This window comes from Amia ocellicauda, chromosome 9 (assembly GCF_036373705.1).
Source record: "Amia ocellicauda isolate fAmiCal2 chromosome 9, fAmiCal2.hap1, whole genome shotgun sequence".
Lineage (NCBI taxonomy): Eukaryota > Metazoa > Chordata > Actinopteri > Amiiformes > Amiidae > Amia > Amia ocellicauda.
In genome coordinates, this window is record NC_089858.1 from 36,120,533 (window position 1) to 36,136,430 (window position 15,898).

General features: G+C 50.8%; 1 protein-coding gene across 3 annotated transcripts; it reads left to right on the top strand.

Moving 5' to 3' along the window:
* The first annotated feature begins 903 nt into the window (after positions 1 to 903).
* Positions 904 to 15,898, top strand: LOC136759352 (PH and SEC7 domain-containing protein 2). 3 transcript variants are annotated; one of them, XM_066714309.1, is made up of 17 exons: positions 904 to 1,805; positions 4,567 to 5,554; positions 7,007 to 7,097; positions 7,238 to 7,826; positions 8,109 to 8,261; positions 8,595 to 8,675; positions 8,912 to 9,024; positions 9,123 to 9,181; positions 9,757 to 9,846; positions 9,958 to 10,001; positions 10,539 to 10,711; positions 11,236 to 11,306; positions 11,659 to 11,804; positions 12,028 to 12,172; positions 12,335 to 12,481; positions 13,481 to 13,657; positions 13,848 to 15,898. In XM_066714309.1, the coding sequence occupies exons 2-17, from the start codon at positions 4,772 to 4,774 to the stop codon at positions 13,974 to 13,976; spliced, it is 2,991 nt and encodes a 996-aa protein (XP_066570406.1). In that variant the 5' UTR covers positions 904 to 1,805; positions 4,567 to 4,771; the 3' UTR covers positions 13,977 to 15,898. The 3 variants fall into 3 exon arrangements, with proteins under 3 accessions (XP_066570406.1, XP_066570408.1, XP_066570407.1); XM_066714310.1 differs by lacking the exon at positions 904 to 1,805 and adding an exon at positions 3,155 to 3,515; XM_066714311.1 differs by having other exon boundaries at positions 13,481 to 15,898.

The following is a 15,898-nucleotide window of genomic DNA, read 5'->3' on the forward strand; positions in this document are numbered from 1 at the left end:
TCTGAGATGCTTAAGTCCCACGACAGGTACGGTGGATCTGTTCGTGTGTGGGGCTGCGGTGAGCTGCCGCTGAGCAATAGTGGAAATTCCACCACAGACACCAGGTGGAAATCTCCAGCTGTTGTTTTTTCATCTTCTTTTTCTGGGAAGCTTGTTGTTGGAAATTACTAAACCCAAAAATGCAGTCTAGTACTGTTTACAGCTGTGAGTATACAGGCCACTGGTTGGCCATGGCTTGGGAAAGCTGCAGTCCCTCCCTGCTGTGATTTATACCAGCTGCTGCAGAAGCCTGCAGAGCACACGGTTATAGTCCTAGGGAGAGAGGCTTGGGCCAGCCGGGCAGCACAGGGTGATACAGTTTGTTACTTTCAGAGCTTTGTATTACTGCACTGCACTGTCCCGCACTGTTCTTACTCCATGCACGGTGACAACAGCCCCTTCGCTCGCTGTGTGTACACCTGTGTCACGCTCAAGAGGGCTGACCATGCTGCATTTACCAGCAGGCTGGTGGAAACCTGCTCAGTGGTGAAGCCAGTTATTTTGCTTTAGGTTTGCAGGAATGAAGTTTACCTGCCACCCCACCCAGCCTGTCCCTGCCCCGGAGGCCTCCGCGAACCGGCCCACTTCTTTCCCTTCCTCACTAAACCAGTCCTGTCATCCCCCCGCGAAAACACACTGTCTGTCTCTCTCTCTCTGCTCTGTACTCTGTTGTGTGTTCTCTTCTTTCTCAGGGGTATCTTCTAACACAGAGACCCAGTAGGATGCAGCTGGGAGAGGAAGCACACCTTTTCACTGTGTCAGGGCGCCTCCTCCCAGGCCCTGCCGGAGCGGACTGAGAGGGAGGTGTTCGAGAAGGGGCGGCTCTTTGACACACCAGGTAGTCTCTGAGTGTCGAGGTGTGCAATCCTTAAAATATGTATGAGCACCTCAGTGTTTACATGGTGGGAAGCAGGCTGTGGGGGGAGGGGCAAAGCATTTCAGCTGGTGCATTGTTTGGGTTTTGTCAGTGTTGTAGAAAACCTTTTCTTTTTATCCTTTCCATATATATATAGAGGGAGAGAGAGAGAGGTGTTGAATTTCACTACTGCAGTCAACAGTGCTGTGTCACATGACAGGGCAGAGGGAGACACTAGGATCCGGTTTTGTCTTGTCAACAGAGCGGACACAGGCTTGTACACACTGGTTTGGTTAGGTAAACTTCTTCTCTTTTGGCTGCGAGTGCAGGGTCAGCATCTCCTCGCACAGCCCTCCCCGGGGCCTGTCTTCTTGTTTTTGTAGTGTTTTTCTTTTGATTTCATTTTCATTTATGTATTGATGTATTTGTTTACATTGTGGCAAAGAGGAGGGGAGAGACAGAGGAACCAGTGCACACTCTGTGGGGAGGTAGTCCAGTTAGTTCGAGCGGAGCTACACTCATCCGAATGGAATCCAGAGCCCTGGCAGAGATCCGAGCGCAGGTCCTGGAATCAGTTTCACAACTCGGATGATCTGCACCTGTCAGGAGGGACGTCGGGCTGTGGCTTGCTCTGGATTATCGTTATTGTTTATTTTATTTTTAACATTTCATTTTGAGGCCTGCTGTGGAGGTGCAGGTCCACCTCCTGTCACTCTGCCTACCTGCCTGTCTGACTGTCCCATCGTGCCGGGGATGACAGGCTCTGTTTGCGAGCCTCGCTGCGCCTGCTACCACAGCGTTGCTTCCGGTGGGGGAGGCAACAGGCTGTCTGAATAGAGCAAGAGCAAACCACACCAGCGCGCACATACACACCGCCGGCAGCAGCTCTGACAGCCTGCAGCAGGGATGGGTGAGTTGCTTCTGCCCCCTGTTCCTTCCCTCCCATTCTGCCCCCTCTGTCCCCTGCTTCTGCTCTCTGCCTCTACCCCCTACTTCTTCCCTTTGTCGCACCAGGAAGCACCCCCTGCCTCCCTCCCTGCCTCTGCCCCTGGTTTTGTCTTCACCCATACGCATCGTGTCGGGAGCAGGGAAGGCGCCAAGTGTCCTGTACATGCCCCCCATGCTGTGACACCGCATCTCATCTCACTCAGCATGGCTGCTGTCAGGAAGCCCAAAACAGGTGTCAAGTGTCAGGAAATGACATGAAGGTCATGTCAGGCTCAGGTTTTAAATACAGGCCCCATATGAATAGGATTTGATCATTAATGTATTGTAATGTAACAGGTATTTTTTTTCTTCACAAACACTTCTGACTAAATCAATCAGCCTGTTGTCTTCTTGTCTCTGTGTCAGCATCGTAAGCTGCAGGAGTCAGGGATCTGTTTCCCCTGTCTTTCCAACTATGTAGCCACCTGCCGCAGTTGTCACAGAGTCTTATGCCCCCCCCTTGTCTGTGGCTAATGTGTCCTAGTTATTGTGGATACAGCGCAGGCCCCAGCAGGAAACAGGAAGCCTGCTGATGTAGACAGGAAGTGAAGACGTCATGCTGGGTGGCTGACGTTGCCAGGCGGATGTTAGGCTGGTGAAAGTTTCAGGTTCTGCACAGACACACGCCACCTGAGAGGAAAATTCCACTACAGCGCAGAGAGGCTCTATTCCTGCCGCTCTCCATCCCCTTTAAATGTCAACACTGACCTGCCTACAGGGCCCTTATAATAACAGCCATTATCCTTATAACAGGACCGTTGCAGGGCAGAAATGGGGTGTGTAGGTGTGCCTTGTGTAGTATTGACTGTATTGATTGCTCCTGGAAAACACAGCGTCTGAGAAGACTTTGCAGGGCAGGCTGCCAGGTAGGAAGTGTGCGGGGGGAGGCAAATCAGCAAGGCACCACCTGAAGAGTCATTTGCGTGCAGCACAGACAAACGCCATGAAACATGTCACTCCTATATACATATCTCCCAGAGGCCTTGTCACCAGCTACTGTGTACTGTGTGCCAGACAGCAATACTTTTCAGGAACATGATTGTGGATTTATAGGACTGTGTAAGAAAGGCTGGTGCAGCACAAAATACTAAGCACCGCCAGAGGGGAGAGTTTTGGTGCTAATGAGCCTCTGTAATCAGGAGGGAAGATGCCTCTCAGTGGATCGTAGTGCAGATTTGTGACCCAGCAGACTTATGACTGCATCGGAATCTCAATAAGAACTAAAATCCGTTTAACGTTGGTTCTGTAAAACAGTTACTACAAATATAACATCCTCTTTTCAGCACTTCCCCACTTTCTGTGTCTCTTATCTCTTTATTATTAATTGTTCTCCTCCCTCTTTCTCTCTTTCTGTCTTTCTGTTTATCTCTCTCTCTCTCTCGCTCTCTCTGTGGGCAGGAAGTCAGAACGCATTGCAGCAAACGATTGACAGAAATATATTGCAACGTGCGTCCGTTGGCGACTGCGTTGCAGAAAGAGAGAGGTAAAGAAGGAAATACACTTTTTAAGAGGGAGTGAGAGAGAGAGAGAGAGAGAGAGAGAGAGAGAGAGAGAGAAAGGAAGAGAAAAGGTGAGATAAAAAAGTGTGTCTTTCAGAGGATATTGAACTGGGCGGCAGAGGCGAGAGAGCAGGGTGAGTGTCTTTACTTCAGAGAAGCAATTAAAAGATTTTACAGAAGCTGGGGTGGTGTCTGCTGTATTTAGGCCGATGGGGAGGGGGGGTGAGGCGTGCATCACAGGGTGTGATTATAGTACGCAGCGGTCTGTGTCGAGACCATAGCCTCCAAACACACAGAGAGGAGACCGACTTGGTCCTCCATTTTAGGAGCTGCAGGTGCCTGTCGAGCACAGTACATGGGAATCGGCGTACCGAAAAGTACAGTAGCTCTCAATCTGACCTCTGGTTCACTCTGTGGGCTGCTCTGACCTACAAACAAGCAAACAATCAAACAAACACATCATTGCGAACCATTCAGGGACTGTCAATCAGAAAATGATCACAATTGTGACATGTATTGGTTCTTAATGGTGGCACCTTGAGTCCACAGCAACACAGAATGGTATCAGGGCGGCTTTAGAAGCTTCAGTGACCCCTATTTCCTGTGGGTATTGTTTCACTGGTAGTGGATGTTTGTATTGGTCATTAGTGTTAGATGCCTCCCAGAGTGTATCAGTGTCCAGTGTGTGTCATTGTCCAGCCCAGTGTCCAGTGTGTGTTAGTGTCCAGTGTGTGTCAGTGTCCAGCCCAGTGTCCAGCCCAGTGTCCAGTGTGTGTCAGTGTCCAGCCTAGCTCTGTCTGAGATGCATGCGTGGCGGTGCCCTGATGAGACCACAGCTGCACTTGCAATGCTGGCTTTTATCTGTCCTGCTAGACTGAATCTCTTTTTAACTCTCAAGACCATCAAGTGTTTGAAGCGTGTTTGAAAGTTTGAAACATTCAATTTGCTTCTGTTTTTGTTGTGTTTTGTTTTCTTGCGCGGGGGGTGCATACAATTGCTTATGTTGCTTTTTAAAGTGACCCATTTACCATGGTAACAGTTGCTCTTCAGATCTGTAGCCTACTGCAACTAATGACCCATGATCTATGTTTGCGCCTTCATTGTTTCGTAGTGACTCATACCCATTTTTCACACACACACACACACACATATATTGACATGCCTGTTTTAATTTCCACCTCACAGACACACTTGGGGAAAGCAACGCCAGAGCAGGAGAAAGCCCGCAGCCCTGACTGGAAGCCATGGGGATATCCTGAGCTGTAACGCAGTGGACATGGACTCCTCCCGGACCAACAGGGACTGAGACTTGATTTTTGCTGCATGCACATTTATTTATTTATTTATTGGTCTATTTATTTATTTATTTGTTCCTGACAAAATTGGAAATATGGACGAGGACCAGGGCTTTGCCGGGGACTGCTCCCAGGTCTGTCTGGACTCTCAGCAGCCTGAGGACTCTGCTGGAGAGACCCTGTGTCCCTCCCTGGAGCTGCTGGCACTCGACGGGGACCTGGAGGCCAAACTGCGGGGAGATGACAGGGGGGAGAAGTTAGAAGAGGAGGAGGAGGGATGGGGGGTGGATGCTTTGGGGAACGGGGCCACGGCGGGATCGGGAGAGTCAGGAGAATCAGACATGGAGGATGTTCCCTTTGAGGAGCTGGAGTGTGGCTGCGAGATGGGGGAGGTGGCCGGGCTGCAGGGCCTGGGAGACTCGGGGATGGGAGACCCAGGCAGTGGCAGTGGCCCGGACCCCAGCACCCCTGCCTCCTTCTGCTCCCGCACAGAGAACAGCTCCAGTGACGAACTGGACCAGTCCAGCGGGGCAGCCAGCCTGGGAGATGACCTTGAGATGCAGTGGACTGAAAATCCCTTGTCCCAGGACAACCCACCCCCTCCTCCCACCCCAGGGCAGGAGCTGCAGGCCTTGGGGCAGGACGGGGACTCGGGAAAGGGGGTGACCTCCTTATCTGGGTGGGTCCCGGGGGCCCACAGAGGTCTGGAGTCCCTGCCAGAGGTGGCCAGGTCTGACAGGATCCAGGAGGCGGGGCAGCGGTTGGACAGTCCTGAGGAGACAGAGCGCACTGACCCCCCGTCTGCCTCCGCTCTCCTGGGCCCGGCCCATGGGGAGATTGACCAGGACGAGGGTAATGAGCCTAACGAGCCTAACGAGGTAAAATGGTCAGTGGGGAATTAGCCACTGCATGGCGTTTGAGAAGCCCCGTCTTGCCTTGTGCTGCCTTGTCTGCGGAGGATCACCGCTTTTGCATCGCATGCTATATCTGCACACTGCTTACAGGCGCACAGCGGCCCACTTTGTGGCTGCAGTGGATATGGGGACCCTGACACACCTGGGGGTGACTGTGTGTGCCAGCAAGGCAGAGTAGGCTGGAGTGGAGGGGGGCAACACTGAGAGTGGCATACGTGTGAGTGTGTGAGTTAATGGTGTATATGTTCATGTGAATGTGAGTGCGAGTGTGTGCGCCTGTGTGATTTGTGTGTTGGTGTGAGTGAGTGCCGCTTAATCTTAAGAAGTCGTTGAAGCTAAAAGATTTAGAAGATTTAGAAGTGGGGAAAAAGTGTGAAGAATTTAAGCAGTTGCCATAGGTTACCTAATATCTTGACCAATAAATGGCCAATAATTGTTTTAGTAAGTGAACATTACTTGTGTAAAGTTGTTAAAAAAGTATGTATTTTAATAGCATCAAAATGTTTGATTATTTTACAATAAATCAAATAGATCATTGTTAGATGGTATTTGAATTATTCACAATTTTAGAATTTTCGTTTGCTATACTTGCTGTGAAAATGGTTCTTACATTTTCTAAAGATGGGTCTTAAAAAGTCTTAAAAAGGTCTTATATTTGCTCAACTGAGAGCTGCAGGAACCATGTACGTTCATTTGCGTCTGTGTTAATGGTGTGTGTGTTCGTGAGAGTGTGTCTGAATGGGAGTGTGTGCTTGTGTGTTGGCGTGAGTGTGCATGTCAACGGTGTCTGTGTGGGGGGGTGGGCATCTGAGTGCAAGCATGTGTGTTAATGGCTGGTACGCAGGTTTGTTGGTAAGCTTCAGTCTCCTTGTTTTTGTGTTGGCTGTGCCATGTTTCAACCGGTAGGGGTTTTGGCTTCTGTCTTCTTGTGCCACCATTCCCCCCCCCCACCCACTCCCCAGACAAAGAAAGTGTGGCTTCACCAGCTCTTGAAAACATCTCTCCCTGCCTCTGATTGTGACACCGCGCTACGCTCTGCTTGCACAGGAGTTCGTTTCCTGGCTGCTTTAAGCTGTGGAAAAAAACCAACAATAACAACATCAAAAGCAACACGGTATATCTGTAGGTGTGAAGGAGTAGATGAGCTGCTGATGAGTCACCTGTCGATGAGGTCTATTAATAGAAGCCGAGTCAGCGCTGTGGCAGCTGGACTCATTCAGAGGGGTTACAGTCACCTGGCTTTGCAGTTCAGAAGACTTGTGGTTTCCTTTTAATTAAAACTGCCGGACTGTATTTGTAGGGTTCAGATCAAGCCTCCCGTCTCAACAGGGGGAGTCTGACTGATCTCTGAGCAGGAGATCGATGTCTAGGCACAGCTCCTGTGTTTGACTTGATTGTGTTTTTTTTGTTTGGCAGGAGCCTGTGCCTGTCAGCTCCGATGGCTGTCAACCTGAGGGAGGGATAATTGAGGAGTGTCCTTCCCCATTAGAGTCTGAAGAAAACACAGGTAACCTGCTGAAAGATTAATTCAGTGCCCAAAGACACAGTCTTACATTTGCACATAGGTGCATACACACTTGTCATGCAACACGTTCCTGTTAACCCCTGAGCTAACCTCCTTTTGGTGTTGTTTTATCCAATAAACAGAGGCAGAGTACGTAGCTCCACCCACAGAAGCTCTGCTCCACGAATTGAGCGAGGCTGCCACCTTGCTCTCATCGGAGGAGGCCGAAAATCCCACTCAAGGTCCGGATCTGGGGGAGGAGCCAGAACCTGCAGGAGCCTGCGAAGGCACAGGGATCGCAGACTGTGTAGACGGTGCAGATTCTGCTGGGGGCACAGGGTCCATGGGGGCTACAAAATCTCTAGGAACTAAAGCCGGCATGGGAGTCCCAGACTCAGAGGCCGCCGGGTCCCTCGGGAGCTCGAACAAAGAGCTCAAGCAGCAAGAGGAGGGGCAGCAGCAGGAGGTAGCAACGGCGGCAGACGGTGATGGCTCAGAAGAGGACAGTGAAGTGGAGGGGGTGGTTCCAGCAGCTGGAACACAACAGGCTGGGGCTCTGAGGGACAGAGAGTCCAAGCAAGAGGAGGCAGAGGCAGGAGAGGAAGGGGAGAAAGAAGAGACAGCAGAAGGAGAGGAAGGGAAGGAAGGAGAGAAGGCAGAGGAAGGACAGGAGGAAGAGCAGGCACCTGCTAGAATGGGCTGTGAGGAAGAACAGCAGGACCAGCCAGAGAGGTGAGCACTTGATTTTTCAGTCAAGGAGCTGCAGACATCGTTGCAAGTTCTGAGCAGCCGAGTGCTCTGTGATCTGGCTCAGGGGGGCTTCTTGTCTTTTTTTTATTTTATTTTTTTTGTTACCATGAAGTATTGGGTCTGTAAACTGCAGCAGTTTTAGAAAACAGGCAAAGGGGCCTTAATGTTGAAGGGCAGCAAGGAAATGGGATAGCAGGGGGCGGGGGGGGCTGATTTTGTGTTCCTCTTTGTGTTCCTGACTGTGCTGTGTGTTGGTGTGTGCAGTGACCTGCAGACAGTGGAGAAGCCCAGGGGCCCCGGCGGCCCCCAGCTAAACGGCAGCCATGTGGACAGAGAGGCAGCGCGCAGACTGGCCGAGCGGCTCTACAGATTGGAGGACTTCCGGCGAACAGATGTAGTGAAACACCTGGACAAAGAGTAAGAGTGGAGGGAGCGGGAGAGGGAAGAGGGAGACAGAGAGGGGAGAATGTAAGGCAGTAGTGACACCTACACTGGAAGCAAAGTAAAACACGTGTAGTGAATGTGGTGCTAGACTGCATTGAAGCCAGTCCACTGCTGACACGTGCTGCAGTAATGTGAGGTGTGTGTGCAGGCGGGCTGGGGAGAAAGAGGGGACCTGCTGAGTTGTGTGTGGCGGCAAGGTGACCACAGGGAGGGAGACAATTGCACTGCAGCCTGGTTGTGAAATAATCTTATGATGCTCTCTTTGTCTTCTTCCCCTCTCTCTCTCTCACACTCTGTTCTTTCCAGCAATGAGTTCAGCAGTGCCGTTGGCGAGGAGTACCTGAAGCTTTTTGATTTCTCTGGGCAGAATCTCGACCAGGCGCTGAGGTGAGGAGGATCAGGGAGAGAGAGGGAGGGAGAGGATGGAGTGAGGGGGAGAGAGAGAGAGGGAGGAGAGGGAGGGGATGGAGTGAGGGAGGGGAGATAGTATTCGATATTAAGAGAGAAAGTGAGAAAGAGCAAGGAGGAGGAAGAGTTCTGTGCGGAAGTGATTAGCTCCCTCAGTCAGAGTGAGGCTGAGGTGGCTGGTTGCCATGGTGTGATGTATGACCCCTCTGCCGCAGGTCCTTCCTGAAGGTGGTGGTTCTGATCGGAGAGACGCAGGAGAGGGAGCGTGTGTTGCAGCACTTCGCACAGCGCTTCCATCAATGCAACCCTCACAGCTTTCAGTCCTCAGGTACCAGCTCCCAGCTCCCACAGCCTACGGCACTGCACGGTACTTTACTGCACTTTCCGTCTTTTTTTCACATCCCATCTCTCATCTCTCCCCCCCAGGCGCGGTGCTCAGTCTGACCTGTGCCGTCATGCTGCTCAACACTGACCTCCATGGCAATGTGAGTGTGGCGCTTCTTTGGCACATAGAGGGATAAATGCGATGGGATTTGTGTGTGTGTGTGTGAGAGAGAGAGAGAGTGTGAGTGTGTGTATATGAGTGTATATTTCTTCCAATCTCTAACGGATTTGTGGTCGACCCATTGTTATACTCCACAGGACGGGCGGGCCCTGTAAATCGGCCTCCCTAAGGGTGACAGGAGACTGGGTAACTCCATGTTTTTAGACCCTCCCCCTTCATCATTCACCTTTCACCCTTGACCCTTGACCCTCCACCAGCACTTCATGAATTCACTACATGCACCACTGCTGTAGCTGTCCCTCAGCTTTGGTCCTAATCAGTGCTACCATCTCCTGCCCTGCACTCCCCGCCACACTGCATGTGTCCCTCTGAGGGAGTCAGCACCGGACTCACCTGTTCACCTGAACCACTGTGACTCCCATCCCCCTCTCACTGTCAACCACTGAGCACACGTGACCATAAACACCAATGCCCATCTCACCTGCCCCGCAGCCCGACCCAGGCCAATGTGATTAATGGTGATTAATTAAAACGTGCGTTGTTCTCTGCCCCCAGAACTTGGGTAAAGCCATGACCGTCTCAAGCTTTGTTTCCAATTTGGAAGGGATGAATGAGGGACAGAGCTTCCCCAAGGACCTGCTGAAGGTAAGAGGGCAACTCGGCCCATTCACATCCTCTAGCAGAAAAACACGCTGTGCTGTGGACATCCTCCTCTGTGTGACGCAGTGCCTCACAGGCTTTTTCTCTCTTTCCCAGGGTCTGTACCACGGCATCAAGAGCGAGCCGCTGGAGTGGGCAGTGTGAGTATCAGATATCATGCTGGCGCTGCTTCCCCCCCTCACCCTCCACTCAGCTGCTCTGTCTGTCAGTCACCATAACACAAGCTTAGCACCTGTGAAGATGCGTTTTCAGATTGGCCAGAACCTTCTCTGAGGCATATAAAGGACACTACTGCACTGTACTGTACTGTACTGCACTGTACTACACTCTACTGCACTGTGCTGTTCTTTACTGTTCTACACTGTGTTGTCTGTGCTGTTCTGTGTTGTGCTGTATTTTACTGTAGTCCAGTCAAGGGGAACTGAGAGAACGAATGGTCAACTGGGTGACCTTTGGCACAGAGCCCAGCCACATACTGTGCTGTACAGAGAAGGGTTTACGGGATTTGGTACTAAAAATGTTTCACCTTTCAGCTCTCTCTCCTTCATTTCCCTGCGTATACTCCACTCCCTCTCCCTCTTCCTCTCAGCACTTCTCTCTCTGTCTCTTCCCCCTCCCCCTTACACCAACAGTCATTTTCAGTCTCTCTCTCTCTCCTTCTTACCCCCCGGAGACAGTGGCGAGGAGGAACTGAAGGGCTCGCTGATGTTGCCAGGGGACTGCGCTGTGGATGCACCACTCCGCTCCAAGTGCAACCCCTTCCAGGACATTCCCCACGACGCGAAGGCCACCGTGTACAAGCAGGGCTTCCTGATCCGCAAGGCTCACGCAGACATCGACGGCAAGCGCAGTGAGTTAGTCCACGCGTACGCGGACACACACAGACACACACACACGCACGCACGCACACACACTGACATGGGCACACTGCCTGACTGAATCTTTTGATTTACATTTTATTATCATTATTAATATTACTCCAGGGTGACTTAACAAGGTTTACAAGAATGCAGTGCAGTCAATGTCCAATTCAAGTGCCCCCATTGTCCCAGTATGGGGGGGGACCACTAGATATCCATCAAGGAATCTTCAAAAGCACAGGGCAGAAATGCCAATGGTGTCCTTGAACACACTGAGGGACTGAGGGAGCAGCCAGGTAGGGATACTGCAGCACACAGAGGCACTGCAGGGAAAATAATAGAATAAGGAAATAAATGACAAGACGGAAAATCAGATGGAGTTCATTCTCTGTTTAAAAAGTCTTGCGGAGGGCCTTTTATGAGCAGAGCTCACTGTCTGTCTGTGAGTGCATCTGTCTGTGACTGTGTCTGTTGTGTTTGTCTCTGACCATTCATGTTGGTCTCTACCTCTCAGCTCCCTGGGGGAAGAGAAGCTGGAAGACATTCTACGCGGTGCTGAAGGGCATGGTGCTGTATCTGCAGAAGGTACAGACTCTCCTGACACTGCCCCCTGCCTGTCACTCTGCTGCACTGCCACTCACCTGGCCTGCCTGTCTGTTTGGGGCACCTGAGCATTTCATGGCACTGCTTCGGCATCCTACTCTTCCTTTCTTTCTTTCTTTCTTTCTTTCTTTCTCTCTTTCCAAGCAGATATACCACAAGAGTGTTTTCTTCTCTTTCCTGTATGTTGTGCATTAGCTGAGATTTGGTCCCTCTTGTGATCGATTTCCTCATGCTACTCCTGCTGCCTCCTCCCTCTCTTTTCCTCTCTCTCTATCTCCACCTCCAACCCTGATTCACCCTCTCCCACCCCCCTCCTTGTTCCTCTGTGTCCCAGGACGAGTACCGAATGGACTGGCAGAGCTCAGAGGAGGTGGTGAGTGTCCACCACGCGCTGGCTGAGAGGGCCGCCGACTACACCAAGAAGCAGCATGTGTTCCGCCTGCAGACCGCAGACTGGAGAGTCTTCCTCTTCCAGGCCTCGTGAGTACTGGAGGGACAGGGACAGGGAGAGAGAGAGGCGTGTGAGTGTTTATACGTGTGCTGTATACACTGTAAGGCATGTGCAGTGCCTGTCTGACCATGGCTCCCCCTATCTATCTATCTCCCTCTTTCTCTCTTCCTCTCCCCTTCTCTCTACCTCTCTCTCTCTCTCTCTCTCCCCCCCCTCTCTCCTCCTATCTCTTTCCCTCCCTTTCTAATGCAGCACGGCGGACCAGATGTCCTCGTGGATCTGCCGTATTAACCTGGTGGCGGCGCTGTACTCGTCTCCGCCCTTCCCTGCTGCTGTGGGCTCCCAGAGGAAGTTCACCAGACCCATCCTGCCGGCCACCCAGTCCCGGCACTCCACGGTATTGTGTTATGCCCTGTGCTGCGCACGCACCCTACACTGTGCTCATAGATGAAAAGAGTCACACCACTGCCCACACTGACACAGTGACCAAGGGTAAAGACATTGTGCAATCACAGCATCAAGCTTTTGACTCTCTCTCACTTCCCCCTCTCTCTCTCAGGATGACCAGTTGGAGTCCCACTCTAAGATGCTGGAGTCGTTCTCTGCGGACCTGACGAACCACCAGCAGAACCCCCCTGAGGGCCGGCGGGCCCGAGCCCGGGACCTGGAGGAGCACCGCCTTCGAGAGGAGTACCTGCTGCATGAGGTCAGGCTGACACACACTCACACACTGAAAACACACACTCACACACTGAACACACACACACATACACACACTGAACACACACACACTGAATACATACACACACATGCACACACACTGAACACACACACTCATACACTGAACACACACACACACTGAATACACACACATTGAACACACACACAACACATACATACACACACACACGCACACACAGAACACACACACACTCACTGAACACATACACACATACACTGAACACACACACCCACACACAAACTGAACACATACACATACACACTCACACACTGAACACACACACACATACACACACTGAACACACACACACACACTGAATACATACACACACATGAACACACACACACTGAACACATGCACACACACACACACACACACACTGAACACACACACTCACACACTGAACACACACACACATACACACACTGAACACACACACACTGAATACATACACACACATGAACACACACACACTGAACACATGCACACACACACTGAACACACACACTCATACACTGAACACACACACACACTGAATACACACACATTGAACACACACACAACACATACATACACACACACACGCACACACAGAACATACACACACAGAACACACATACACACACACACACTCACTGAACACATACACACATACACTGAACACACACACACACTGAATACACACACATTGAACACACACACAACACATACATACACACACACACGCACACACAGAACATACACACACAGAACACACATACACACACACACACTCACTGAACACATACACACATACACTGAACACACACACCCACACACAAACTGAACACATACACATACACACACACACACACACACACACACACACAAACACACACTCAAAAACTTATATACGGAAATATAAAGAATCACAGCTCTCACACTATCACAGGCACTGATTTTCCCCTCCCTCTCCCCAAGCAGAAGAGTCGCTATGAGGTGTACGTGCAGCTGCTGGGCGCGTGGCGGCGCCTGGGCACCACAGACCTGGACCTCTTCGACAGCGATGTGTGTGACGCCGTGGAGACGGACGGGGAGGAGCTGAAGAAGTCCCACTCCAGCCCCTCCCTCAACCTGGACTTGCCCACGCCCATCGTCAAGGTGAAGCGCAACATCTCTGAGAGACGCACCTACCGCAAGATCATTGTGCCGCGCCGCCGCAGCAGGGAGCTGGTGTGAGGGGCCGGGCCTGGGCCGCTGAGAGCGCGATCCTCACACGGGCCAGTCATTTCCTTTAAAGAGGACGATAGGGTTTTTATTCATTTTTCCATTCTTATTTTTTAACTTTCAGACAAACAAGCTTTACTTCATCTTCTCGCTCTTTCTCGCCAAGTCTCGCAACACTTTGGCCAACCCCCCTGCACTTCCCCGGGGAGGCTGGAGAGCCACAGCAACAGGGGTGAGGGAGACAGGGCCTTGAACGGAAGCTGTGGTTGTTATTTTCATCACAAGACTGCTCAGAGGCACACAGATCCTCTTCTTGCTTTTCTACTGAGGGAAACTCGGATCCTGCGCTCCAGACCGTCGGCTTAGTTTCTGTCTTCCTCCTTTTTCACTGGCGCCTGAAGATCTTGCTGACTTCTGGGCTGTCTTTGGGTTTTTGTTTGTTTGTTTTCATCACCAGAAGCTGGTTTCTTGCGTCCAGTGCACATTTTCTAAACCGCTGAAGGAATTCTGTGGTCCATGGCCCCATTGACATCTGACGTCTGCAAAAACGCCAAGACAATTAATAAAAAATAAAAAAAAAGAAGAAGAAGCAGCAAAACAATAAATAAATAAAAAGAGGAAGATGCTGGAGTGGGTGTGGAGTTCCGCCCTCAGGATTGTCAGAGACACAGACCTGGCAGGCTGCCATGAGATACTGAGGAGGAAGAGGAGCAGGAGGCAGGCTGCTCTTTAGAACTGCTCAACTGACACCTGGGAGAACTGCAACGTCCGCACAGCCTGGACCAGCTCCATGGCCCCACCCGGGGGCTCCACAGACCCCAATAGAGAGCTGAAGCTGTGCAGGCACGGGCAGTCAGGCATAGCCCTGCGACTCGGGCTAATGTGGGTCAGCGTCCCCAGCCCAGCTTTTGTGAACAACGCTCTCGCAGCATCTGCTGGAGGGAGCTGTGTTTTGCTGTTACACATGTATGACTTAACCGCAGACAAAGCACCAGCATTGGGCCCAGTGACGTTTGGCAAGCTTCTGCCAAAATGGACCACGATAGTTGATTACGGACTTTAAAAAATGTCAGTGCTCCAATGTCAGTATATTTGAATACTGCTTCAGTTGGACTGTGCTGTTTTGCCACACTGTGCATCCAGACACCCGAAGTCAAAGGCAGAGTGGCACCCTCAGCCAGCTCAGTGTGAAACAGACACAGACACGTAGTTCCTCAGGCCTGAGGGGGCGTTGGTTCTTTTTCATGTTCTGGAATTACTTCCAAGATTATAGAGCTGGAACTGGAATTGACTAGATTGGATTCAACTGGATTGCGTACACGCACACACATACACATACACACGCACACACACACACACACCCCTCCCATCCTAGAAAGATAAGAAACAACACACACAGAAACCCAGACACACCAGGACTAGTTGTGAGACTCTGTAGGAGCTGCTCTGGGCTCCCTGTCTCGCTCTGTAACAGCGCCAGAGTGTCGCCTCGGTGTGAGTATTGCTGTCCTGATAAAACAATATATAGGGTTTCTGTCACCCACACATAACAATGATGTAACACACAGGACCTATACAGCAGGATCTGGAGCCTCGAGTGAATTTGTGTCCAGAAGCCTTTGCCGTAGGCAAGACGGAAAACAGGAGACACTTCTTCACACAGAGAGGCGTCACTATCTGAACAAACTCACCAGCGATGTGGCTGAAGCGACAATTTGGGAACATTTAAAATCTGACTGGATAGGATCCTTGGATCACTCAGTTACTAATGGACACCAAACGAGCATGATGAGTCAAATGGCCTCCTCTCGATTGGACACTTTCTGATGTTCTTATGTACCGCACACTGCCAGTGTCACATCTGCCCCTCATCACTGGCTCTCACAAAACAGGGTCTTCGAATTTCTAAATGTCAAATTTTGAAGTACATTTTTGATTATTTTCATTTAATGGAGGAGTGTTACAGCTTCATACATACAGTGCAAATCCTGTTATTTTAATATGACTTTGTTAGTTTTATTTACAGTCTGGTAATTTATAGCTGTCTATTTTGTGTTCACCTGGTCATTGGTTGTTATTCACAGAGGCCATATTTGCAAAAGGTGTGTTAAGAGTTGTTTCAAGACTGTGATATGTGTCTTCCACTGCTGTCAATGAAGGAAGGGAGATACCCAC

Excerpts from the sequence above, each read along its gene's own strand:
- LOC136759352 (XM_066714309.1), top strand. The coding sequence starts at position 4,772 with ATGGACGAGGACCAGGGCTTTGCCGGGGACTGCTCCCAGGTCTGTCTG. Across the intron at positions 7,827-8,108 it reads CAGCAGGACCAGCCAGAGAG|TGACCTGCAGACAGTGGAGA; the intron begins GTGAGCACTTGA and ends TGGTGTGTGCAG. Across the intron at positions 9,025-9,122 it reads TCACAGCTTTCAGTCCTCAG|GCGCGGTGCTCAGTCTGACC; the intron begins GTACCAGCTCCC and ends TCTCCCCCCCAG.